The sequence below is a fragment of the Microtus pennsylvanicus genome, chromosome 11 (genome assembly GCF_037038515.1).
Source record: "Microtus pennsylvanicus isolate mMicPen1 chromosome 11, mMicPen1.hap1, whole genome shotgun sequence".
Taxonomy (NCBI): domain Eukaryota; kingdom Metazoa; phylum Chordata; class Mammalia; order Rodentia; family Cricetidae; genus Microtus; species Microtus pennsylvanicus.
In genome coordinates, this window is record NC_134589.1 from 41,436,508 (window position 1) to 41,464,108 (window position 27,601).

General features: G+C 44.0%; 1 protein-coding gene and 2 pseudogenes across 1 annotated transcript in view; 2 read left to right on the forward strand and 1 right to left on the reverse strand.

The window, feature by feature from the left end:
• Positions 1 to 427: 427 nt before the first annotated feature.
• LOC142831886 (securin pseudogene) lies at positions 428 to 1,099 on the forward strand (annotated as a pseudogene).
• A 1,973-nt stretch (positions 1,100 to 3,072) lies between these two features.
• On the reverse strand, positions 3,073 to 3,764 carry LOC142831887 (nucleoside diphosphate kinase B pseudogene; annotated as a pseudogene).
• Positions 3,765 to 15,567: 11,803 nt separating this feature from the next.
• Utp6 (UTP6 small subunit processome component) overlaps positions 15,568 to 27,601 on the forward strand; it is a 28,324-nt gene continuing 16,290 nt past the window's right edge. Inside the window, exons 1-8 of the mRNA XM_075991429.1 lie at positions 15,568 to 15,815; positions 17,074 to 17,158; positions 19,186 to 19,227; positions 19,440 to 19,532; positions 20,819 to 20,866; positions 21,599 to 21,662; positions 23,971 to 24,089; positions 25,585 to 25,662. Coding sequence (XP_075847544.1) covers positions 15,724 to 15,815; positions 17,074 to 17,158; positions 19,186 to 19,227; positions 19,440 to 19,532; positions 20,819 to 20,866; positions 21,599 to 21,662; positions 23,971 to 24,089; positions 25,585 to 25,662 — 621 coding nt within the window. The 5' untranslated portion in view covers positions 15,568 to 15,723. The remainder of the gene's footprint in view (positions 15,816 to 17,073; positions 17,159 to 19,185; positions 19,228 to 19,439; positions 19,533 to 20,818; positions 20,867 to 21,598; positions 21,663 to 23,970; positions 24,090 to 25,584; positions 25,663 to 27,601) is intronic.

Sequence of the window (27,601 nt, forward strand, 5' to 3'; positions counted from 1 at the left end):
TTCCTTACATGGGTTCCAGGGACCAAGATGAGGTCATCAGGAATGTGTGTCAAGCCCGGTTTCCTGCTGAACCTGTTTTCTAAGGAATGGCTTTCTTTTGAAATCTCCTTTTCTCAGTACTTACTCTATCATTAGGCCCCAGCAAGTGCTATTAATTTAGTTACTCGTGCATTTACCAAATGCCACGACATTTTAGCGAGGAAGACTCTCTTGTTTTCCTAGGACCTTGAAAAATCTGAGAGGAGAGAGATGATCACCAAATGTTGGACAAGTTTTCGTGGCACCCTTTGCAGCAAGTGTTGGTGAAAGAAAGAAACCATAGGGCTAGCAAAGGAACTGAAGGCCTGCCTATTAGTGGTGCCGCTTGCAGGGAGATTTCCTCCTGATAGATCAGTCCGCACCATAAAGATGTGTTCAGTTGGGTGCAGTCTTGGAGTAATCCAGGATGGCTACTCTGATCTTTGTTGATAAGGATAATGAAGAACCAGGCAGCCGTTTGGCAGCTAAGGATGGGTTGAAGCTGGGGTCTGGTGTCAAGGCGTTAGATGGGAAATTACAGGTCTCAGCGCCTCAAGCTGGCAAAGTGTTCGATGCTCCAGCCTTGCCTAAAGCCAACAGAAAGGCTTTAGGAACTGCCAACAGGGTTACAGAAAAGCCAGTGAAGACTAATAGGCCGCTCAAACAAAAACGGCCAGCTTCGACCGTAAAGAAGATTGCTGAGAAGCCGGCTAAGATACAAAGCTCTGTTTCTGCTTCTGATGACGCCTATCCAGAAATAGAAAAGTTCTTCCCATTCAATCCTCTAGATTTTGAGAGTTTTGACTTGCCTGAGGAGCACCAGATTGCACATCTCTCCTTGAATGGAGTGCCTCTCATGGTCCTGAGTGAGGAAAACATGGTTGAGAAGCTGCTGCACCTGGATCCCCCTTCGCCTCTGAAGACACCCTTTCTACCATGGGAATCTGGTCCACTGCAGTCTCCTTCCAGCCTTCTCTCCACCCTGGATGTTGAACTGCCACCTGTTTGTTACGATGCCGATATTTAAACTTCTTATTCTTTTATAGTTCTTATGTATGTTGTATAATAAAGTATTTGTGTGTGAAAAAAAAAAGATGTGTTCAGTTCACTATGAGCACTATAAAACTCTACCATGAATTCTATTGTTTAGGATTCTAATCATGTTGGTTATGCCATTAACTAAAGCAGAGTTCCCTTTCCCCTCCTTAATGGGCAAGTTTTGTATCTTAGAAGACTTTGCCTTTTAGTTAAATGTTTGACAAGCAAAAGAAAGAACAGAGTCACAGAAAGAATGAGTCCACGATAAAATTCCACGATAAAAAAATAGAAATAGGGAACTTGTTACATCCTGTGCTCGGTGTTTTTCGATAATTGAAACATTTTCTGGAGAGAGCAGTATGATACGTAAGTGCTGGGAAAGCACTGAGCCATGAAGTTACTGGCTCTTGCTTCAAAAACATTTAGAAAGCTGGGGATGTAGCTTACTTGCCTAGCAAGCGTAGGGTCTTGTGTTCATTGCACAGCATTGTATAAAGAGAGCGTGGTGGTCGCTATGTAATCCCAACATCTCAACTATGTGAGGAGCTCAAGATCAGTCTGGCGTCCATTTCAAAAGGAAATTTTTTTTTTTCGAGACAGGGCTTCTCTGTAGCTTTGATGCCTGTCCTGGAACTAGCTCTTGTAGACCAGGCTGGTCTCGAACTCCCAGAGATCTGCCCGCCTCTGCCTCTGAGTGCTGGGATTAAAGGCGTGCACCACCACCGCCCGGCTTTTTTCTTTTTCTTATGATTTATTTATTTTTATTTTATGTGCATTGGTGTTTTGCCTGCATGTATGTCTGTGGGAGGGTCTCAGATGCCCTGGACTGGAGTTACAGACAGGTGTATACAAGTAACAGGAATCTGAAAAAGAAAGAGCAGAGGATGGCGAGTGGAGTGGTGTGTGTGCATGCATGTGTGTGTGTGTGTGTGCATGCATGTGTGTGTGTGTGTGCGTGTGTGTGCATGCATGTGTGTGTGCGTGTGTGTGCATTCATGTGTGTGTGTGTGCGTGTGTGTGCATGCATGTGTGTGTGCGTGTGTGTGCATTCATGTGTGTGTGTGTGCGTGTGTGTGCATGCATGTGTGTGTGTGTGTGTGCGTGTGTGTGCGTGTGTGTGCGCGTGTGTGTGAAGAGACTGTGATGGGTAGTTTTAATTGTCAGATTGACTCAATGGAGAATCACTCGGGTAGAGAGTCTCAGAGAGGGATAGGCTAGCTCAGGTTGGCCTGTGGGCAGCTTAGTGGGAAAGGATCTTGACTATGGGTGAGGATCCAGGCCACCGGGAGCAGTACAGTTCCTGGCCAGGGGTTCGTGGACTGTGTGAGGTTAGAGAGAGTGTTGAACACAAGCAAGTATACAACCCTTTCTCTCTACTTGACTATGGATGCCACGTGACTAGCTATTTCTTTTTTCTATTGTTTTTATTGAGCTATATATTTTTCTCTACACTCCCCTCTCTTCCTCTCCCCTACCCTTTTACCCTCTCCCATGCTCCCCATACTCCCAATTTACTCAGAAGAGCTTCTCTTTTTTGTATCTAGCTGTTTTCAAGTTTCTGGTACCTTGACTTCCCCACAATAACGGACTGTATGTAACCTGCCATTGTGATCAAAAGTAGATCTTCTCTCCCCTGAATTGCTTTTTGTCAGGGTGTTTTATCAAAGCAAGAGAAATAAAGCTAGAACAAAAAGTAATGAACCATGGAAAGGGAGACAGAGTAACACAAGAAAGTTTCCAGAACTAAACTCACAAGTTTCTGAACCCAGCCTGACTGTCTGGCTCAGTGAGTGAAGAAATGCACATCAAAGATGCCTTCTACAAGAGATAGTTCCAGGACAGGCTCCAAAACTACAGAGAAACCCTGTCTCGAAAAAACAAACAAACAAAAAAAAACAAAAACAAACAAACAAACAAAAAAAACCAGAATTAACAATGAAAACAGCTCGGTGCAAATGTATTTCTACATGTAGATTGACAAAAGGATTTCATGAAACTGTTCAGCCATTAAACCAGAAGGTAGGATCCAATCAGTTTTTTTTTTCCAGTTCCAAAGTCTTTATTGTTTTAGAAAAGATGATCCATTCTGTGGAATGAAGAGTTGTGCCCAGGGATCCATCAGTAATGCTGAGAACTATCCATCTCTACTCATATACCCAGTCATGAGTACAAGACTTATAGTCAACCAGTTCTTCAGGCTTAAACCATAGACTCATCTCTTTCTCTGCGCTTTGCACTGAATCACTGCCTTGAATGATGTTCCTGCCAACTTGAATGCAAAAATCCCCTCGAATGGTGCCTGGCTTAGAGTCAGCTGGATTGGTCTCTCCCAGCATCATTCGGCCTGTCTTCACCACATTGAGCCCCTCCCAGACCATGGCCACCATGGGCCCTGAGTTCATGTGCTTCACCAGCCCTGGGAAGAAAGGACGGTCTTTCAGGTCAATGTAGTGCTGCTTCAGGCGTTCCTCAGAAGCCCGAAGGAACTTCATGGCCACCAGGAGGAACCCCTTCTGCTCGAAGGGCTTGATGATCTCGCCCACCAGGCCGCGCTGCACGCCATCTGGCTTGATGGCAATGAAGGTACGCTTGAGGTTGGCCATGGTCCGAAAGTTAGTTGGCTGGACCGCCCGTGAGTGCGATGAGCGATGGGAAGAAAGAGCAGAGGGACCACCAGGTGGGTGCGGGGCAAGGAAGGAGGGGTGCAGGGCGGGCTTTTTTTTTTTTTTTTTTTTTTTTTGGTTTTTCGAGACAGGGTTTCTCTGTGGCTTTTGGAGCCTGTCCTGGAACTAGCTCTTGTAGACCAGGCTGGTCTCGAACTCACAGAGATCTGCCTGCCTCTGCCTCCCGAGTGCTGGGATTAAAGGCTTGCACCACTATCGCCCAGCTTCCAATCAGTTTTAAAGTAATATAATTTCCAACTTAGGTTTTGGAAGACAAATTATCATGTTAATCAAGTGAGATGATCAAATAAAGATATTTTGAGACAACTGAGATCTTTAAAATTTTTTTATCATCTTACTCTTTTTCAGAAAGTTACTGGAGGATGCGCTCTATCAAAATGTAAGAGAAAAATCAATACAGAATCCAGAACACAAGGAACTCACACAAGAATGAAATCCCACCATAACACTGAAGAGAAATCCCAGAATAGTTATGCAACTGGCTTAGTATTCAACAGTTAAGATTGTATTAGGAAGGCTTTTCCAAGAAACAGACGAAAATGTGTATAACTTGATCAGGCCGAGTGAATATTTACAGTTCTGACAAAGCATTGGAGCGGAAATTAATGCTGGGCACATAGAAAGCTTAATAAACCAAAAAGTGTGACAATAACTGATCCCGGGGGAAAAAATGAAAGGCTGATAAAGGAAATACAGCTGCTTTGTGCTACATACTCTGTGAATAGTAGTACTGAATCCATAAAAATGTAAATTAAAATTTTATTTAGCCCACAAGCAAATTGACGTTTGGAGAGGATGCGGGAAGATGAATGAAGGACTGAATTGGCGAGGGACCAATAACGCGATACCACGGTTATTGGGAAACAGACCCCTCTGGTCTCGGTAAAGACAGGGGAAGTTTTCCTGCAGTCTTGAACCCCCTTCGGATTGATCTTGGACACTTTATAAGGAAGATCAGGGACGAGAGCGGAGAGATTGATGGCGGGGGTCGGGGGAGTTGGAACAGGGTGGCGGTATTGCTCCCACTTGCTTTGGAGGAATCTGCGGGCAGTGTTATCTCAACCCGGAGGCCCAGGAAGCCGCGTCTTGGAAGCCAGAAGCTCTGGCGTCGCCCTTGGCTCCCAGATGGCCCTGTTTTCGCAAGGAACCCGTGGCCTGGAGAGGCTGATCCGCCTGGGGGCAGAGGGCTCTGCAGCTGTGCAGGAGGTGCTGGCGCCGAGTTCCCCCCGAGTTCAGGGCGGGAGCTCTGAGCTGGGTCCAGGCAAGAGGACAAGGCCCGGCCCTGTTGTCGGAGTGCGGTCGTGGGTCCAGGGCGGGTGGGAGACTTCCATAGGGGCGCTGCCGCCGCGGGAGGAAAGCAGCGGTTCCACCCCTGCTCTCTGAACCGCAACGGCCAGCAAAACTAAGTCCCATCTGCTGTTCGCAACTCAAGACTTCACCTGAAGCCCTCTGCTCTCACACCCACCTCAGCCCATACCTGGATTCCTCTCCCACTTCAGCTTCATTCCCCACCCCACCCCATTCCTGGATCCCTCTCCCACCCTAGCCTCATACCCCCCATTCCCCCCCCAGACCTGGATCCTTCTCTTCCACTCCAGCCTCATCCCCCCCCCCCCCCGACCTGGATCCCTCTCCCAATCCCAGCCTTATCCAAACCATACTGGCATATCCTGCCCAGGACCTTCCCTCACCCTCCTCCCTTCAGATTGGATCCTTCTAGCCCCATCCCCTCAGATCTCTCCCCGACCATGGGCCTCTCCCCATCCCATCCTCAAGCCAGACCTGGAATCCTCTTCCACACTTTGGACCTACCCCTAGCCTCGCCTCAGCCTGACTCACCTCAGGGCTGGATCTCTCACCCAGAGCTCAGCCCAGAGAATTGCCCCAGCTGTCTCCCCGCCAGGCCCTTATTCCCGAAAGGGTCTGTTCCGAAATGCCGCAGGCCGGAGGGCAGGTGGCTGAGCTGCACGTACCCTCCACAACCCCCGCTGGACCAGGTCACCCTTCAGCCCTGCCGCGAGTCTCTGCGGGGTGTGTTAGGATCAAAGCGAGCCTCAGCAGGCTCTCCACCTCAAAGCACGAGGCAGGGCAGAGCTGTCAACCTGGGCAGGAAATCTCCGGGTTTGGGTAGAAAAGAATGGAAGGAGCTAATGGGAGGGTGGTGTTTGGGTAATATCAAGGTGCGTGTACGTTGATTTTTGAGGAACATCTAGAAACTTGGAAATCAACAGAAACAGCCGGAGACGGTCCATATGATTGCACAGGGAAGTTAAAATAAGCGAGAGGGGAGGCAAGGCTGCAGGAAATGCTATCATTTTTACAACCTTAGAGTGCTCCTTGGCTTTCAAAACGAATGTAACCAAAAACCATTTAAAAGAACCGCTAGTCACCTTTGTTTACTCCAAGTCTTAAATTTCCCAGCAAGCTCCCCACTTACTAGCTGTGTGTGATCTTGGCCAAGTAACTTCATTTAGGAGCCTGGTTTGCTTATCTGTTAAATGAGGGTAGTAACACAGCTGCTTAAGAGCTAATGACAAGGTAGGCAAATTGCTTTGTGCAGCCTGTGATGGGCACAGACTAGCCATCCAAAGAACCTTATGAATGAAGGTATTCTAAATGAATAAGGCAGTTGGTAGTCAAAAAGCGGCCTCTTGTCCACAATACCTGTGTGTCGAGGAGCTGGAGTGGAGGCGATCCAATTTGAATGTGGGTTTATTGAGCAAACCAAAGTTGTCAAAGAGCGACCCATAATAGAGCTGCTTGTGTGAAGAGTTTGAGGTCTTTTAAAATGTTAATTTGTACCTGGACAGTTCCCAGGTTGTAGAAGCTTAGGGTGAGATGGGGGACAAAAGGGGACAGAGTCTTCCAGCGTGACATTTTATTCATTATTGCGTATTTCACTTTACAAAAAGTGTTTCTCCTACGAAAAATGAATCTCACGTTCCATTAGGCAGAAGCGTCTCTGACAAAACTTAGACTGTCCAGGAGAAAAGCTGAGGTTAATTGCTGTGACTCATCAGCGAGAAATTCAGGTAAAGTATATTTTCACCTTAACATCCTAGCTAAAGCTAAAACGACAACGAACATGCGATCTGAACCAGAGCTTAATTCCAATGTTTTCTTTAGACTCTACTAAATGTTTTCCTTAAACAGGGATAACAAAATCAATATCCTTCATTAAATGATTCACAGTGACGACACTGTCCCCCTGATAACAAATTTGAATGCTTCCGGGAACAATCCTCCAAGTTTACTTATCAACTAAATTTACTTAATTTATTTTTGTGTGCGTGGGTGCATGATGTGTGTGTGTGTCTTTTCTGAGGTGGTCAGAGAACAAGTTTGTGAAGTTAGTTCTTTTCTTCCACTTTTCCATAGGTTCCAGGGATCAAATTCAGGTGGCCAGGCTGTGTAGCAAGTGCCTTTACCCACCGAGCTAACCCTTGTATGTTTATTTTGTCTAAACACCTCCCACACACTCCTAAAGTGGAATATACAATATCTTATTCTTCAATTTGCCTTTTAAAATTTTAACAATGTGTGTAACTCCTCTTATCATTTCGTTGTATATGTCCATTCTTTTCATTGTTGTTGCCCTTCTGGATTTTTGGTTTTGGTTGTTGTTTTGTGTTGTGTTGATAGAGTCTGTCTATGGAGCCCAGGCTGGCCTGCTGCCCAGTCTTCTAAGTGCTGGGATTGCAGATGTGCACCACCGTGTTGAACCTCACTCCCTTTAGCAGTCCTATAGTGTGGCCTGGGGAGAGGGCTTAGTGGATAAGTGTTTGTTGTACAAGCATAAGGATCTGAGTTCTTTCTTTTTTTTTTTTTTTTGGTTTTTCAAGACAGGGTTTCTCTGTGGTTTTGGAGCCTGTCCTGGAACTAGCTCTGTAGACCAGGCTGGTCTCGAACTCACAGAGATCCGCCTGCCTCTGCCTCCCAAGTGCTGGGATTAAAGGCGTGTGCCACCACCGCCCGGCTAAGGATCTGAGTTCTAATCTCCAGCACACACATAAAAATGCTGGGTGTGACATCATGTGCCTCTGTGCTATAATACTGTAATTCAATTGTTACACACACACATACACACACACAAATAGTACACTATTATATACATGTACTATTTAGTTATTTTTTTTAACAGCTTATTTATGTTTCTCTCTCTTTTTTTGTTTTGACATGGTTTCTTTGTGTAGCCCTGGCTGTCCTGGAACTTGCTCTATAGACCAGGCTGGCCTCAAAGTCACAGAGATCTGCCTGCCTCTGCCTCCAGAGTACTGGGATTAACGGTATGCAGCACCATTGCCCAGCTTCTTTTTTAAACTATTACAAATAATGCTTCTGTTTTGTTGTAACCAGGCAGTGGTGTACACCTTTATTCCAGGCACTAGGGAGGCAGTGGTAGGCAGACCTCTGTGAGTTCTGAGTTTGAAACCAGACTGATCTACAAGAGCTAGTTCCGGGAAACTATTCAAAATAAAGAAAGCTTGGTGACTTTTTTTTTTTAAGCCTAGTGGTCTTAACTATACACCCCACAGTTCCTCAAAAAGTTGTGAGCACATTTTTGTTTGTTTGTTTGCTGAGATAGGAATTCTCTGTGTAGCCTTGGCTGTCCCAGAATTCTCTGGCCCTAAACTGCCTCTGCTGGGACTAAAAGCGTGCAATACTACCACCACACTCAGCCTGTGTGAGGACATTTAAAAAGGCAACCCCTGGGCTTAAAACTATGTTAAAAAATATCTTTAGGGGCTGGAGAGATGGCTCAGTGGCTAAGAGCATTGGGGTTGCTCTTTCAGAGTATCTGGGTTTGATTTCCAACACCACACGACGGCTGACAAAGCATTGTAACTCCTGTTTCAGAAGATCTGCTGTCCTCTTCTGGTCTAGAAGGGCACTGTACACTTGTGGTATTTCATGTGTATATACAGGCAAAACACCAATATGCGGGAAAAAAATACCTTTGTTTTTCTGTGTACAGGTGCTTTGTCTGCTCGTATGCCTACAAATCAGAAGAGGGCATCAGCTTGTGAGCCACCATGTGGTTGCTGGGAGTTGAACTCAGGACCTGTGGAAGAGCAGCAGCCAGTGCTCTTAACGGCTGAGCCATCTCTCCAGCCCCTCACTGTAATATTATCATACATAAATATAATTGTAATTTGCTCATGATCCTCTTTGTACTTTCTCTTGACAAACTCAATGGTTCCAAAGACAGTATTTCACCCTGTGCTTTGTAATAAATGTTCAAAGTTCCATGGGCTCCATCTGCTTTGGGCTTTGAAGCGCATCCCTAATGGATCACTGGGCAGAAAGTATGAAAATAAATGCCCTCATTCTTTATATGTGCACTCCAATGTTGTTTGTGGGAGGGGCTTGTTTGTAGAGAATAAGGTGTTTCTTTATTTGGTAGTTTGGCACTTTTGTAAATTGACACAGAGGACATCAAAGGCACAGAGCTTCAAGAAACTATGTTGCTAAGGGGCTGAAGAGACAGGGCTCAGTGGTTCAATTCCCAGCAACCACATAGTGGCTCACAATCACCTGTAAAGATATCTGGCGCCCCCTTCTGGCCTGCAGGCATACATGCAGACAGAACACTGTACATAATAAATAAAAATCGTTGAGACTACAATTCTAAACAGGTCAAAATGGGACCTCAGCTGTAGACGCTTGTGAATCCGCACTCTAGGGCGACTCACTGGCTCTCCAGTCTTCTCCCAGGTGCTGTGCTCTTCCCTTTCTCCTTTAGTCTATAACGTTCCTATACTTCATAGTTCCTACTAAATGTTTTGCTTCCTTAACTTTCCTTGTGGGATGGATGGGTGTGGTGGCTCACACCTGCCATCCCAGCATTTGAGATGCTAAGGAAGGAGATCACTGTGGGCACCAAAGAAGCTACAAGGTGAGAATCTGCCCCCAAAACCAAGTATAATCACCTTTCCTTTGCCAAGGTCCTATTTCTCATAGGTTCTTTTTTACTGTAAATAATATGTCTTCACCAAATAATTTTCTTTTTACATTTTTTTTCTTCTTGTAGAGTTGGGGGATTGGACCCAAGGCCCCATGCATGCTAAGCAAGCAGTCTATCAGAGCTACACTACACAAGAAGAAGCTATTTCTTCTCCATTTATTTTTTTCTTTTTGAGACAAAGTTTCTTGTGTAGCCCTGAGATTTGCCTACCTCTGCCTCCCAAGTGCTAGGATTAAAGGTGTGCAAAACCACCACCCGGTTCGCGAGTGGAAGGACAGTCTCAGAGGACAAGGATGCGACGATGGTTCTCTCCTTTCTCCACATTGGAGTCAGGGATTGAACTTCAGCTGTCAGGTTTGGCAGCAAGCACTTTTACCCAGTGAGCGTCTCAATGGCTCCCCCAGCTGGTCTTGAATTAATGTGTTCAAATGATGCTTCTACCTCAGTCTCCTAAGCACTGGAGTCACAGTGAGTGCCTCTACCTTGACACCAGCGCAAGTTTTGGAATCAGAGCATTAGGAGCTTGGGTCTCTCTCTGTGTACATATAGATATACATTAAACCATATTATACATGACGGTGTTAGGGGAAGTGCTCTCTCACCGAGCTATAGTCTCAATTGTACAGACATATTACATTTGAAAAGCTTCTCAGATCTCCAAGCGGAGACGCTGAATTGGCAGCTGGGTAGACTAGCATACGTCTGGAATTTGGGACTGGTGCTGTGTTTGGAAGGTAGATCAGTATTGTCCAAGCCAGCAGCTACCAACTACACGTGGCAGTTAAAATTAGAACAAATGAAGTGATATTGAAAATGCAGTTTCCCTTGCACCTGGTGAAACAGCTCTGCAGGCAAAGGGGCCTGCTTTCGAGCCTCACGGACTGGGCTTGGCTGTGGCTTGCCACTTGGTGGAAGGTGAGACCCCACACCTGTAAACTGTCCTGTGACCTCCATCCCAGTGCCCTGGGATGAAAGCAGACTGGAGGTGCATATACACATGCAAATTTAAAATATAGGGCTGGGACTGGTGATGCACACCTTTAATCCCAGCACTCAGGAGGCAGAGGCAGGCGGATCTCTGAGCTTGAGGCCAGCCTGGTCTACAGAGGGAGTTCCCAGACAGTTAGGGCTATACAGAGAAACCCCATTTTTAAAAACAGAAACGAATTAAAGAAATATTAACCATCACTTTTTGAAAATTCAGTTTCTCAGTTGCTCTAGCCACTCAATAGACACGTGGCTAGTGGTTACACACACACACACATGCACATGCACACACGCTTCACAGACGTCTTCGCAGCATAAACCGTGAGTGGGATCAGATGTCACCATTAAGTTTAGAGAAATGGATGCTGCTTCTCAAGTTCCTCTCAATGATAAAAGTCAAATAGGATGTTCACTTTCATTGAGAAGGCTAGAACTTAATTTTGACTGCAGTTGGGAAAATTGGAAAAAATAATAATTGTAGCTAATCAGTCAAGGCGTTGGTAGAATGCATTTGCGCACAGACAATTACCGGGTCTAGAAGCCAGTCGTTTTGGAACATGGTTTGGAAAGATGTCAGTGAGTTTTATTTATTTTTTTTATTTATTTATTTATTTATTTATTTATTATGGATACAATATTCTGTCAGTGTGTGTGCCTGCAGGCCAGAAGAGGGCACCAGATCTCATTACAGATGGTTGTGAGCCACCATGTGGTTGCTGGGAATTGAACTCAGGACCTTTGGAAGAGCAGGCAGTGCTCTTAACCTCTGAGCCATCTCTCCAGCCCCATCAGTGAGTTTTAAAATCAGGCTTTTTACCCAAACTGCCATATTCTCGGTCTTTCTTGTCTCACCTGCCCCTCCTACATTTACTTATTTATCTATTTACCTATTGATTATTTTCGAGTTTACAAAAACCAGGAACTTAAACTTCAGGAAAAAGACACAAAACTAATTTTCTTCCCATTTAACCCTTTCCATTTACATGCGTTTTGAACTATAATAGCCTAAAAAACACGACAATTTCATTAGGGGGGAAAATGTTAAGCAGTAGAATCGACTAGAATGTCACGTTGTCACCCTGTGCTCCTGCAGTTAAAAACCGTGTCATTATTTCCATTAGACCGACCTCCTCATTTTGAGGGCTTATTAGCTGGGTTGTAAAAACTTGGTCCAGTGTGAGCCTGGCAAGCTGACAAGGCTGAGTGCCAGAAGTAATTTACTCTCCAGCGTAGTTTGCAGAGAAAAAGAGGGCTATAAATAATAGAAAAAGAAATGAAAAGTTAGCGGTTCCAAAGACTTTAATGCGAGTAACATACGTTACCCAGAGCTTGGACGCTTTTGCTGCCTACAGTGCTAGATCACACGGAAGGTTTGCAAAGTGCAGATGCTCCACTCGCGGCTCTAACCGCGGGCTCCGAGGTTCTCAGGCATCAAAGACCGTCTGTGTCTATCACTGCTGCCGGACTTAGAAGTCTCAGGGCTCGCGGTGTGGGAGAGGGAGACGGGGTGGGGTGGGGGTGGGGAGTCCAGGTGCTTTGCCTCTCGTTGTGTCTGAAATTAGGTATTTTCTGCTCTTTTGAGTCACCAAGCTCTCTATGACCTCTGTCTTCAGATGAACAATATGACCATTCCAAAAAGAAGTTCAAGTTTACTTTGAAGTTTGCATTCAAGCGCACTAAAGGCAAGAACAGACGTTTTAGCTTCTGGTTAGGGCTCCTCTGGTGGGCTCCTTGTGAGATTGTCTCAGGACCTTAACTGAGGGCTGTTTGCTGTTTCTAGACTGGCTCATCAGCACCAAAATGGGAACGAACTGTTCCTTGAAAGCCATAGGTGATCAGAACACATCTTTCTGGCATCACTCTTTCCTGGCAATCGGGTGGTGGGTGGGGTATGTAGAGCATGAAAATTCAGATTAAAATGATCACTGGACTTGGGAGCTGGTTCTGTGGGTAAAGTGCTGGCCACACAAGCATGAGGCCAGGAACCAGAATCCCTACAAGTCATGTAAAACACCCGCCTGCTACCCCAGTTCTACAGCAGTGGAGGCAGGAGGATCCCGGGAAACTCAAGGGCCAGCTATCCTGTTACAGCCATCAGTAAAAAGGGTTCCTGTGTCAAAGAAGGTGGAAGGCAGGCACCAACATCTGCAGCTGTCCTGGGGCTCCACACACTCATCCACATAAGCACACAATATACACACACAAGATTAAAGCAAGCAAAGCAAGTCCTTAAAAAGCCCAGCACAGGGGGCTTGAGAAATGGCTCAGTGGTTCAGAGAACTTACTGCTCTTTTTTTTATATATATATCATTATTCTTTATTCTTTTTAATATTTATTTATTTATTTATTATTTATACAGTATTCTGTCTGATTGTATGCCTGCAGGCCAGAAGAGGGCACCAGACCTCATTACAGATGGTTGTGAGCCACCATGTGGTTGCTGAGAATTGAACTCAGGACCTTTGGAAGAGCAGGCAATGCTCTTAACCTCTGAGCCATCTCTCCAGCCCCCAACTTACTGCTCTTGCAGAGGATTTGCCACAAGGCAACTCACAGCAATCTGTAACTCTAGTTCTAGGGTATCTGCCACCTTCTTCAGACTTCCGTGGGCACCAGATAAGTGGTGCACATATACAGATATGTGTAAAAATTCATATACAGAAAATAAAATACATTAGAAAAACAGCCAAGCTCAATGGCACAAGCCCATCATCACTCCAGCATCTGAGAGACAGAGGCAGGGGGATCAGAAATTTAAGGTCATTTTTGGCTGCAAGAGCAAGTTTGAAGTCAGAATGAGACACACGAAATAGAATGCAAAATTCACATACTGTTTTAAATGCTTTGGAGAAGAAAGTTGATTTCTTTTCCTTTCTTTCCTTTTCTTTTCTTCTTTCTTTCTTTTTTTTCTTTTTTGGAGGGGGCCATCTGGGGATTGAACTCAGGACCTTCTGCATTCTAACTCTGGACCACTGAACTAGATGTTCCAGCCCTTAGCAGGTGCTTTCAGCCCTTTTAGGTTGATATTAAAAAAGCAATAATGATAAAAAAATAGAGTTGTATGTGATAGCACATGCTTTTGATCCAAGCACCGGGGAGGAAGAGGCAGAGGGATTTCTGAATTTGAGGCCAGCTTGATCTACAGAGAGTTCCAGGATAGCCAGGGCTGACCAAAACCAAACCAAAACAAAAACAACAACAACAACAAAAATCAAACCCCAAACAAACAAGTAAGAGGCCACCTGTCTCTGCCTTCCGAGTACTGGGGTCAAAGATGTGTGCTACTAGGGCTGGCCAAATAAATAAAATATTGATGTGATGTGATGAGGAGGATTGACACATAAAGGTCTTAGAGCGGTGCACACAGCTCTCTAGACCATAGCGAGACAGATGTTATTGTGAGATTGCAGAAGTGAAAAGGAGATTTTACCATCTCTATTATAACTATTCCTAGGGGCAAGATAATTAAAATAACTAAATTTCAAAAGAAGAGAGGAGAGCATAGTTGATTTAAGAACTGTAGTTAGCTCGTTAAGGTCTCTGTCAAAATCACCTGGAAATAAAGGGTTCCCGTCTGCCAGAGCTTGTTGACTTCCTTGCACTTAGAGTTTGTGAAAGCCCTGCACTGTGTGCTCCTTTGTGGGCCTTCTATTAGAGCGAGGCATCTCTCTCTCTCGTGTGGGAGACTCCCTGTGCAGACTGAGCTCGCTACTCCAGGTCAGTCTGGCTGCTGACAGTCCTGCTTCTTCAGAGAAACTGCATCTGTGATTTCCTTCTATTCTCAGATCTTACCCCGGAAGGGCTTGAGAAACGATGAACCCCACATTAGCCTCTGTGTCTGTTCTGAGTCTCGTGGGACAAGACATGAAATGGGAGGAAAAGGAAGGCAGAGAACCGGGTGGAACTGGGTAATTGCTGAGTCTTTCACAAATGGCATCGGGGATCAGGCAAGGATGTGAGTGTCGCAATAGCAGGTCTAACGAGACCCCTGCTTTGGCTTTATCATCTCCCAGGACTTAAAGAGAAGGGAACCAGAGTTTTTTAGTTGTAGTAACTATACCACCAATATTGCTTCTCAGTTTAGTTGCAAGATGGTTCTCTTAAAAATGTTCATTTGCTTGGGCAATGCTGTAAGGAAGAGCTGAGTAAATATTGACTTATTTCACCAACTTTCAAACTTTTCACTACCAAAATCCTGTTTTCTAAAACAAATGACAGTCTCTGATATCTATCAGAGTCTAATATTTTTTAAATATTTTGTCTACATAAGTCAGAATATCTCTTTTTTTAAAATTTAAAATCGTGAGTGTGTGTGTTTGTGTGCGCGCGCGCCCGGTGTGGCATAGAGAAACTGTTGAGGTCAGAGGACACTTGCGGGAGTTAGTCCTCTCCTTCCACTGAACTCGGTGACCAGGCTTGGTGGCACGATAGCCCTAATTATTTAAATGAGGAAGCATTTCTCACCATTTTAAAACGAACCTCCCATACAGAGGCTTAAATTGGCACGTGAGAAATCCAAGTCTCCACATTGCTTTCCAGAAGAAGCTAGCACAATGCTAGCTGGGGCAGACGGTTGTCTGTCTTAGAGCCACATCGAATTTGCATAACTAACAATATCATCTTCAATTGCATATTTTAGGTTCTCGGTGAAGGGACGTGAGGATAGGAGAATGATTAAAACAGACGACATCCAATAGAAAGCGTTCTTCAGGCGCTCAGGTAAAGCCAGAAGAGAAGAGCTTTTTCCGGTCTCCGTGGAGAGAGGATTTGGCCCCGCCTTCAGCCCCGCCCCAACCCGGATCCGCACAAGACTTATATCAGACCGGAAGGGAGTCTCGCTGCAATTGTACAGTCAACCACAGGGAGGCGACAGCGGCCTCGATAGCGGGGAGGACGGTCCCAATGGCGGAAGCGGAAAAGGCGGGACCTACGAAGCACGTTCAGTCAGTCACTTAGAGACGTCCCGGAGGCTGAGAGGTGGGCGCTTCTACGCGTGTTGGCCGCCCGGCGGCTTGTGAAGTTCCAGCCTCATGGCGGAGATAATTCAGGAACGCATAGAAGATCGAATCCCGGAGTTGGAACAGCTGGAGCGCATCGGGCTCTTCAGCCGCGCGGAAATTAAGTGAGCGGGTCGGGGAGGAGGAAGGACTGGGGCGGGCTGAGGGGAGCTTCAGGCGTGGAGACTTTTCCGAGTTTGTTTCTAACTAACGTGATTAAAGAGGAAAAAGCTCGCTGTTGGAATTTGATGGAAATTAACCCGTTGCGAAGCACTCCGCCAGTCCGTGTGCTCACCTGTCATACAGACCGTCATTCGGTGGTCAGGGTCTTGGGGCCCGAGAGGTGATGTAGCCCGGATTCCAGCCCATCAAGGGCTTCCTGGGCTATGTGAATGGCGGGAGGCTTCAGATTAAAAAAAATTTTTTTTAAATTGGTTATAGTTTAAATGTTTGGGGTATACAACTTTAGAGTTTCGAGGCCATCGCCCTGGAAGCCAAGGGGGCGTGGGTAGGACTCCTAAGTGGGTAGACTGGAGATCATTTCATTCGTCTCATACACTTCTTTAGAGCTCTGCTATAGCGCCGGGCATATAGCTGACATTCGGTAATTTGTTAAAAGTCAATTGCTTTTGAAGATTTTCTGTGACAGTCCACTTTACAATGATTCCGGATGAATTACAGTAATGTGAGTATAGGATCGACGTTCTTAAATATTATTGTGCATATGCTGCATTCAGTTTTCCTAAAACACGTGTGTGTTCACTCAGGATGGGCTGTCTTCTCCCATAAATGTTTTATAGTAATAAAGCTTTTTAGATAGAGACAGTTTAGGTTTTTAAGAATTTACATACTGGCCATGTAGAAATCAAGATTTTGGGATAGAGATTTGGTTCTCATAAAAACCTAAGTGTTGAGGGTTGAGGATGCAGCTAAGAGCAACGCAGAGTGCTTACTTAGCGTGCACAAGGGCCTGGGTTTGATTCTAGGGGATTAAAAGCTCCCCCACCCCCCAAGGAACTTAGGTTTGGAGAAGAAATGTTTGTTAGTAGCATGTATAAGTGTTGTCAGGGTTTCCCTGTGTAACAGTCCTAGCTGTCCTGGAACTAGCTCTGTAGACCAGGCTGGCCTCGAACTCACAGGGATTCACCTGCCTCTGCCTCCTGAGTGCTGGGATTAAAGGCGTGCACCACCACCGCCTGGCTATCTGGATGTTCTTAACAGCACAGAGGTAATGTAAAAGAGTAAGTACTTTGCCTCTGGAAGATAATTGTATTCAGGAACTAGATGTTTTGTTAAATGTGTGTTTTTAATATATCCAGGATAAAAATCTTAAATTCAAGTTTAACTTTTCAAATGTTACAGTCTAACCGGCTTTCTCTGCAGGGCTATCATCAAGAAGGCATCTGATCTAGAATACAAAATACAGCGGAGAACCCTTATCAAGGAAGACTTTATCAATTATGTTCAAGTGAGTGATTCCATAGCTTTTTAGTCCCTTCAAAAATTTTAACTGGGAGGCTGGAGAGGTGGCTCAGTAGTTAGGAGCACTGGACTTGAGTTCAATTTCCAGCACCCCATAGCAACTTGCAACTGCCTGTAGCTTCAGTTCCAGGGATCTGACACCATCACAAGGTCATACATGCAGATAAAACACCAATGCACATTACAAACAAACAAAAAATCCTAGAATTTTAACTCAGGCAATAATGGACTTAACAATTTTCTACAGAATTTCAGGATTCTGTGGTTGTACACACTTTTTTTTTTTTTAATATTTATTTATTTATTATGTATACAACGTTCTGTCTGTGTGTATGCCTGCAGGCCAGAAGAGGGCAGCAGACCTCAGTACAGATGGTTGTGAGCCACCATGTGGTTGCTGGGAATTGAACTCAGGACCTTTGGAAGAGCAGGCAATGCTCTTAACCTCTGAGCCATCTCTCCAGCCCCCCACACTTTTTTTTTGAGACTCACAGAGATCCACCTGCCTCTGCCTCCCAAGTGCTGGGATTAAAGGCGTGCGCCACCACCACCCAACAATACCTCATGTTCTTGAGCCTTAGAATAAGGCATGTATCGTGGGGCTGGAGAGATGGTTCCATGGTTAAGAGGACACAGGTTTGATTTCCAGCTACATGATGGCTCACAACTATCTGTAAGTCTAGTCCCAGGGGGATCTAATGCCCTTTTCTGGCTTCTGAAAACTGCATGCATGGCATACACAAATATATTTGGGCAAAACACCCATACACATAAAAATAAAGGGGGACAAAAGCTTGTGTCACCATGTCAGGTGTGGCTGTGCTGAAAAGTTAACTTGAAATCGTGCTTCTTCTTTAAGCTGGGGCAATAGCTCTGTTTGTAGAGTGCTTGCCTAGTCTGTCAAAGCTGAGTTCAGTCCCTAGCACTGTCTAAGATTGGATGTGGTGGCTAGAATTCCATGTGTAATCCTAGCATCCTTGTAATTCTAGCACCTGGAGGCAGGAGAATCACATGTTCATGATCATTTTTTTCTTTTTTGAGACAAGGTTTCTCTGTTGCTTTGGAGCCTGTCCTGGAACTAGCTCTTATAGAACAAGCTGGCCTCAAACTCACAGAGATCCGCCTGCCTGTGCCTCCCGAGTGCTGGGATTAAAGTCGTGTGCCAACACTACCCGGCTTCATGGTCATTCTTGGTTACATAGTAAGCTCTAAGCCAGCTTGGGCTTCATGAAATGCTATCTCAAAATGCTAGAAGATAAAATATAAAAGAAAAAGCATTCCTGTTTTTATTTCCCAAATTCTGGGATTATAAGTATGCATTGCTATACTTGGCAGTGTTGCGGTCCTTGTGCATGCTAGGCAAGTCTTGCTTTTTTAGATAGAGTCTCATTATGTAGTCCTGGTTGGCAGGCTTGAACTCACAGAGATCCACCTGTCTGCTTCAGGACTGCTGAGGTGAATAGAATATAGTGTAACACTGACTGGTGGATGTTGTGCCTCTTGGCTTACTTCCCTAGCACTTTGGACTCATGACCTTCCTCCAGTCTTAGCCTCTGAGGTATAGATGTGTGTCACAATGACTGACTTAGATTTTTTTTTTTTTGTTTAAACTGAAAATTGGAACATGCTGCTAAATTTAAGTCAGGGAGTTGGATTAATTGATGTTATAGATCTTACAGGTGTCATGCTTTTCAAGTAATGTGCTGCCTTTGAATCTTAGTCGCCTGCAGTCACTCTTGCTATATAAATGTCTAAGTTTCATGGAGCTAAGGTGAATTTCCAGTGAATTCTAGAGATTTGGTATAAATTCTGCCTATCGCAGATCTCAGCGAGTTCGAAGCCAGCCTGGTCTATCAAGTGAGTTTCAGGATAGCCTGGGCTGTTACACAGAGAAACTCTGTCTCGAAAAACAAAAGCAAAACAAAAAAATTCTGCCGGTAGCAAATTATCTTTTATTTCACGTCTTAACTTCAGAGGTTATCGTTTTCACGCTTCCCTTTGTATCCCCTACAGTATGAAATTAATCTTTTGGAGCTGATCCAGAGAAGAAGAGCAGTAAGTTCATGCTTAATTTCTTAAGTTGGTTTTGCTGTTGTGGAGGCACTGATGGTTGTTAACCTATGCTGTGCCCAAAGTAGATGCTTGTAATTGTCTGTTGTTTTTTTGTTTTTGTCAGGAACTGAGAGTGAGCATGTGTGAACACTACATTGGATAAACGTGGTTAACTGAGGCTTTTTTTTTTTGTTTTTTGTTTTTGTCCCTTTTAGAGAATTAAATATTCATTTAAGAAGGATGAGATTGAATATTCTATTGTACATCGAGTACAAGGTATCTTTGGTCGTGCTTCAGCAAAGTGGAAAGTAAGTGGTCAGCCCATACCTGAGGAGGCGTGAAGATACACAGTATGCATATTATGAGTTGGGTGTTCTTTCTGCTCCTCTCCAGTTCTCAATACGTATTTGCATGATGGTGCCATTGCTTGAAACAGGTTAAGCCACACAAACTATTAAGAAAGTTTATCTCTGAGACCAGCCTGGTCTACAAGAGCTAGTTCCAGGACAGGCTCAAAAACCACAGAGAAACCCTGTCTCGAAAAACCAAAAAAAAAAAAAAAAAGAAAGAAAGTAAGTTTATCTCATCTCTTGGTCATGGTATTTTGTCATGACAATAAAAAAGTAACTGCAGGGTGCAGAGGCTCATACCTTTGATCCCAACACTTGGGAGGCAGAGGCAGGTAAATGTCTGTGAATTCAAGGCCAGCTTGGACTACATGGTAAGTTTCAGGATGGCCAGGGTTATGTAGAGAGACTCAAAAAAGGAAGGGAGGGAGGGAGGGAGGGAGGGAGGAAAGAAACAAACTAAGACATTTAATCTCACAAAATAATAGCCACAATAATGGATTGTGGATCACTAATCATAACAAGATCCAGAAAGTATCGATGCATACACACATGGCTCCAACATCAACCTTTTACTCCACATGCACATACACACAAAACAATAATTCTTGCCAGGCCTGGAGGTGCATGCCTTTAATCCTGGCACTAGGGAGCCAGAAGCAGAGGCAGGCGATCTCTGTGAGGATGACACTGAACACACTATTTAATACATTATTAGAGATTAGAAAGCCAAAAGGGTGCAGGCCTTTAATCCCAACACTCAGGAGGCAGAGGCAGGTGGATCTCTGTGAGTTTGAGGCCAGCCTGGTCTACAGAGTGAGTTCCAGGACAGCCCCAACTATACATGAAACTGTGATGGTTGGGTGATAGCTTGGAGATGGGCAGTAGTACCTCAGTAGTTGATGTTCGAGTTTTGATGGGGACTGATCTATATATACGTAAATAAACATATATCAGAAGTGCTTTATATTCCTGAGAATGTAAGGCTTTAGTTTCTTTACCTGGTTTGAGAAGTTTTTAGAATTTTACTGGACAAATTAGATAGATGCCGATTCTTTTCTTAGACTGTGGTAGGTGGGAGTAGAGGGTTAGACTGAATTCTCGTAAGGATCCAAGGCTCAGTGAGGAAGACTCTCATAGATGAAGATCGTGTGACACACTGGATCTTTTGAAACTTGCCTGTTTTCAGTGAAGTGAATTCATGTAAAGATCAAATTCAAGCAGCTTATGCTGTGCTTTGCTTGCAGGATGATGTTCAACTCTGGCTGTCCTATATAGTTTTTTGTAAGAAATGGGTGAGTAAAGCCATTTGTAGCTTCTTCTTCCCCTTCTGTAATCTGCTCCTTAAGCTCCATTCTATGTTACTGAACTGTTTTTCAGGAGGGATGTGGTTAACAGCTGGAGAGAGAAGCCAGGGCGTAGAGCTGAGCCTTAGTCTCACACTTGAAGATCTGACAGTGTGAATGATTCTCAGTTGTAAAGAAATCATTTTTTAAAAAAAAATATTTATTATATATACAATATTCTGTCTGTGTGCATGTCTTCAGTCCAGAAGAAGGCACCAGACCTGTTTACAGATGGTTGTGAGGTTGCCGGGAATTGAACTCAGGACTTTTGGAAGAGCAGGCAATGCTCTTAACCACTGAGCCATCTCTCCAGCCCCCAAGAAAATCATTTTTATGCATATTTGTTCAGTAAAAAAATTAGAGCTAGAAAGTTTTGTGTTTACCCTGTCTTTATTTGTTGTTATATCTCTAGCAATAGCAGATCTTTCCCACTAAGTGTGTGTGTCAGTGTGTGTGTCCATGTACTTACAGCTGGGCTGGAGCTTGCTAAGTAGACCAGGCTGACCTTGAACATATAATGATCCTGATGCTTCTGCCTTCCAAGTACTGAGTTAAGGCATAATTCACCAAACTTGCTTTTCCATTGGATTTTATAGTTAATAGGGTATATATATTGCTTCCAGATGAATAGCAATTATTTTTTTGTGCTGGAAGTGAAGTGTTTTTTCTCCTCTTTTACAGGGTACCAAAGCTCAACTTAGCAAGATATTCTCGGCCATGCTTGCCATTCATTCAAACAAACCAGGTATATTAAAATCTTCAACAGTTCTTATTCTACATTTTATTCAAACTCAGCCATTTTGGAATTTACTGTGCTCAATGAACTTAGGAAATTATTAAGAGTACTTGGCTTAGACTGTTTGTTACGTCTTAGTTTATCCCTGCTTGTTTTGTATGTCTCGTCGATGTGCCAGGTGTTGCAATTGTGGATAGAAAGGATGGTTTATCTTTTTAGCTGATGAAAAATAAACTTGATAGTTCTGTAGGGTATATTTGGAGGCAGTAGATTTGGAATTATTCCAAGAGGTAGAAGGATAAAATATTAACATAGTTTATAAGGTTGGCTGGCACAAAGTGTGTGCTGTTTTTTGTTGTTGTTTTTGGATTTTTTTTTTGGCCAGGGTTTCTTTGTGTATACCTAGCTGTCCTGGAACTCATAGGTCAGGCTGGCCTTGAACTCAGAGACCTGCCTGCCTTTGTCTCAAGTGCTGGGATTAAAGGTGTATGCTACCACCACCTGGCCTGTACTCGGGTTTTTTTTTTTTATTTTTTTTTATTTTTGAGACAGGGTTTCTCTGTAGCTTTTGGTTCCTGTCCTGGAACTAGCTTTTCTAGACCAGGCTGGCCTTGAACTCACAGAGATCCGCCTGCCTCCCGAGTGCTGGGATTAAAGGCGTGCGCCACCACCGCCCGGCTATACTCGGGTTTTGTAAGAGAGACAAAGAAACATTCTTGTGAGTGGTAAGGGGCATGCTCTTGTTTAGTGGAGGTATTCCAGTAACTGTTCTCACAGTATTAGGCTCATCCAGAGATTTATATGACTTAACACTCAAGTGAGCTTAGCAATTTTTAGGACTAAAAGTCAGTGTGATTCTTAAGTTGAGGTTTCTGGAGGGACTACATGAATGGATAGGAGAACTACTTTGGTAACCCATGGGTACAGAAAATTCTGGAAAGATCAGTACCCAGTTTTAGGAGTCACGTGCTCAAGAAAGCTAAAAGCAGTGGCTTGCCACCATTTGTGATTCCAGGAAAGTCCAGTTGTGATTTCCAACCAGGGGTCAGTTTTACCAAAAGCAGGCTTGCTTTTTGCAGTCCTTGTGACCAAACCCAGGGCCTTTGTACATTCTAATAAATGTTCTCTTGCTGAGCTATTCTCCAGCCCTCTCTTTCTAATTAAAACTTTTTTTTTAAGTGCATAATTTTTTTATTTTGTGTATGTATGAGCATGTGTGTATATGCATGGACATGCACATGCCTTGTCACATTATATAGACTTCAGAGGAAAATTTATGGAAGCTTGTTCTTTTCTTCTACTCTGTGGGGTCCTGGAGATCAAAGTCAGGTCATTAGATTGGCAAGCACCTTTCCTGATGAGGCGGCTTGGCGGCCTTTTTTCTAGCTTAGAGTTGCCAAATTCTATCAAAACATTAGAAACTCCCTTTCCCTTTGGTAAGATAACTTATTGGGGCTGGAGAGGTGGCTCAGTGGTTAAGAGCGGTGTGGTCTGGTCTGAACTGGTCTGGTCTGGTTGGGACTGGCCTGTACTGGTCTGGTCTGGTCTGAGCCGGTCTAAACTGGTCTGGCCGGTTGAGACAGGCCCGACAGACATGACACACATGACGGACGCGACATGCGTGGCAAACACGACAAGCGGTGAAAACGGCACACATGACAAACACGACACGTGTGACAAAGACGACATGCACAACACCACCAACACGCATGACAGCCAGCGAACACAACACGCGTGCCGTGCCCGCCACATGTGTCAAATTTGACACATGTGCCGCGTCAGACACGCGTGCTAAATCTGACACTCGTGCTGCGCCTGGCAGTGCGTCAAAGCCTGCCTCATGTGTCAAATCTGGCATACGTGTCGCGTCTGCCGTGTGTGTCAAACACGACAGTGGGTCGGATCTGTCAGCGTGTGTCGTGTATGCCGAATCTGTCACACGTGTCAGGTCTGTCATGTGGACTGCACCCGTCACATGTGTCGTATTTGTCATGTGTGGCAGTTTCACCACGTGCATCATGTTTGCTGTGCGTGTCGCATCCGTCATGCATGTCATATCTGTCAGGCCGGTTCAGACAGGATCAGACCGGTTCAGACCGAACCAGACCGGTTTCGACTGGTCCTAACGGGTCCAGACTGGTCTCAGTCTGGTTCAGACCGGACCAGACAAGTCTCGACCGGTCCTGACAGATACCGGTTCACACATGACGGATATGACACACACGACAGATATGGCACACATGACGAACATGGCACATGTGACAAATATGGCGCACATGGCGAATATGTTTCTGATATTTTTCTTTTTTTCCTATAGCTTTGTGGATTATGGCAGCCAAATGGGAAATGGAAGATCGTTTGTCTTCAGAAAGTGCCAGACAGTTATTTCTTCGGGCTCTACGATTTCATCCTGAGTGTCCTAAACTCTATCAAGAAGTGAGTATACTGCTTAAAATGCAGTTATTTTTTTCCCTTTCTGCATCTTTTTTCTTTTTTCTAATGGATAATTGTGTTTTCTTAAAATTTTGTTCCTTTATTTTTATTTATTTGTTTGTTTTGTTTTTTGAGACAGGGTTTTACTGTAGCTTTGGAGCCTGTCCTAGTACTAGCTCTTGTAGACCAGGCTGGCCTTGAACTCACTGAGATCCACCTGCCTCTGCCTTATGAGTGCTGGGATTAAAGGTGTGTGCCCCCACTGCCTGACAAATATGACTAATTTTTAAAAGTGGATTTTTTAATTTTTAAAAATTATTTTTATTATTATTTGGTTTTTTGAGACTGGGTTTCTCTGTGTATCTTTGGCTGTCCTGGAACTTACTATGTATGTAGACAGGCTGGCCTTGACCTCACAGAGATCGCCTGCTTCTGCTTCTGGCTCCCTAGTGCCAGAATTAAAGGCATGCACCTCCAGGCCTGGCAAGAATTATTGTTTTGTGTGTATGTGCATGTGGAGTAAAAGGTTGATGTTGGAGCCATGTGTGTATGCATCGATACTTTCTGGATCACAATCCATAATTGTGGCTATTATTTTGTGAGATTAAATGTCTTAGTTTCCCTCCTTCCTTCCTTTTTTTTTTTCTTATTTTGAGTCTCTCTACATAGCCCTGGCCATCCTGAAACTCACCATGTAGTCCAAGCTGGCCTTGAATTCACAGACATTTACCTGCCTCTGCCTCCCGAGTGTTGGGATCAAAGGTATGAGCCTCTGCACCCTGCAGTTACTTTTTTATTGTCATGACAAAATACCAGGACCAAGAAAATTTATAAAAAAAAGCATTTAATTTAGGGATTCATGGTTCCAGAGGGTTAAAGTCCATGACCATCACTGCAGGGAGCATGGCAGCAGGCAGGCAGGCTTGATGCTGGAGCAATATCTGATCAGAGCTTACCTCTGATCTACAAGCATGAGGCAGAAAGAGAGCTAATTTGAATGATGTGTGCTTTAGAAACCTCAAAGCCTATCCTAAGGACACACCTCCTTAATCTTACCTTACCTCCTAATCTTTCCACCAATTGGGGACCAACCGTTCAAATGCATAAACCTGTGGGGCCATTCTCATTCACCACCACCCTAAGGAAGTGACAGTTTTTGTTTAGTAAGCGTATTTTCACATGGCTCTGCTTCTTTGTTGCTAAATGGGATAGAAATCTGAGTTACTCAGCCTTTGTGGATACTTTTTACTGTGTATGGATGAGATTAAATGAAATTACTTGCAGAAACTTCCATTCAGTCTTTTGGCTCATACACTTGGATTACATGTCAAATAATCTCTTCCATCACATATCAATAACAGCTAGTTTCATTCCAGTGTAAAATATGGTCCCTCATTTCCCTATATCTGATACTAATGGTTTAAAAGAAGCCATCTTGGATATTTTTAATTTAAAAAGCATCTCTAAGGATTTCTAGGTCATTATTTCCTTTTTGTAGTACTTTAGGATGGAGCTGATGCATGCTGAGAAACTAAGGAAGGAAAAGGAGGAATTTGAAAAGGCTGCCATGGAGATGGTAAGAGTTCATTGTGCTGTCAGTTGTTAGTCTTTTGAGCCTGCTTACAAGTAAAAAAAGAATCTTTGAGATACATTTTCCTTTCCAATTTAATGTCACATTTTTCACTTACAGATAAATTTGTAATTTACTTTAATTTTTAGAATTACATTTGCGTGTATGTGTGTTTATGTCATGATGTCAGAGGATAGTTTGAGGGAGTTGAACTGTTCCCTCTTTCTCTTTCCACCATATGGATCCTTTTTGTACTGAACCATCTTTCTGACTCAAACCTGGAACTCTTTTTTTTTTTTGTCTTCCTCTTTTTGGTTTTTCAAGACAGGGTTTCTTTGTGTAGTTTTGGAGCCTGTCCTAGAACTCACTCTGTAGACCAGGCTGGGCTCAAACTCACAGAGGTCCACCTGTCTGCCTCCGGGATTAGAGGTGTATGCCACCACCGCCCAGCAAACTTGGAACTCTTGATCCTCCTGCCTCAACCTTCAGGGAGATGAGATTATAGGTATGCTCCACCTTTTCTAGCTCTTTTCCTTTTTATATAATTTGAAATGTGACAGAATAACTTTAAATAAAGAGCATTGAGTGTTAGGGCTGGTAATATGGGGCATACCTGTAATCCTAGTATTTGTGATCTGAGCCAGAAGGAATGTGAGTTCTAGTCCGTCTTGGGATACATAGCAAGACCCTGTATTCAAAAGATAAAGCAGAAACGGAAACAGAAACAAAGGAACTTGCTATACTGTTAACTGTGTTTTCAGTTCAGAACTTTGTGTGTAGGTGGGGTATGCACATGTGGTATATGTTATGCATTGCATTTGTATGTAAGGGAGTGTAAGAATTGCATGTGTATGTACATGTATGTGGCAGCCAAAGGTTGCTTTTTCACCTTGTATCTTATTTTCTAATTACATTTGAAAATATTGTTTTGTGGGGAGCACATATCATGGTGTGTGTGGAGGAAAACTTGTAGGAGTTGGTTCTGTCCTTCATCACATGGGCCTTGGGGATCCATCTTAGGTGGTCAGGATGCAGCAGCTATCTTTACTCATTGAGCCATCTCAACAGCCCTTAATTTGTTTTTTCAATTATATTTATTTATTTGTGTGCCACAGTGTACCTGTAGAGGTCAGAGGATAACTTAGAGGAATTGGTTTTCTCCTTCCATCAGTTACCCCAGGAATCCAGCTCAGATCATTAGACTTGGCAGCAGGCATCTTTATGCATGAAACCATGTCACTGGCCCTTATTAAAATTACAAAACAATTACTATACTTTATTTGTTTGTTTATTTTTGAGGCAGAGTCTCTTATTTGGCTCTGCCTTGCCTAGATCTCATATGTTGACTAGACTGGCCTTGAACTCATAGGGACCCACTTGCCTGCCTCTGCCTCCTGAGTACTGGGATTAAAGCTGTGCCTAGCTGTAATATACTTTTATTCATCTGTTTGTATGTGTGTTGGGACAGGAGCACACAGGTACCATAGTATGTGTATGGTGTGAGTTGGTTTTCTCCTTCTACCTCATGAGTCCCAGGTACTGAACTGTCATAAGGGTTGGTGACAAAGTGCCTTTGCCTGTTGAGCCATCTCACTGGTCCTTTCCACCTTTTTTTTGAGAGAGACTCCCTGAATGTGGAATTCATCTATTTGATTAGACTAGCTGGTCAGTAGGCTCCATTGGTTCCTTCCTCTTACCACTAGGATTTCAGGTGTGTGCTACCACACCTGTTTTTTTGCATGAATACTGGGGATTTACAAATTTGGTTACTTATACTTGTGTGACAAGCACCTTATTAACTGACCCATTTCCCCAGTCCTCAGAACTTTTTTTATTCAAATAAAATACTATATAGAGGGGTCGTCAAAGCATGTGTAGCCCAATCTGTTCTGGTCTAAATGGAGAGTGAGGCTAAGATCACCTGAGAGAAGGAGCAGGATGTTAG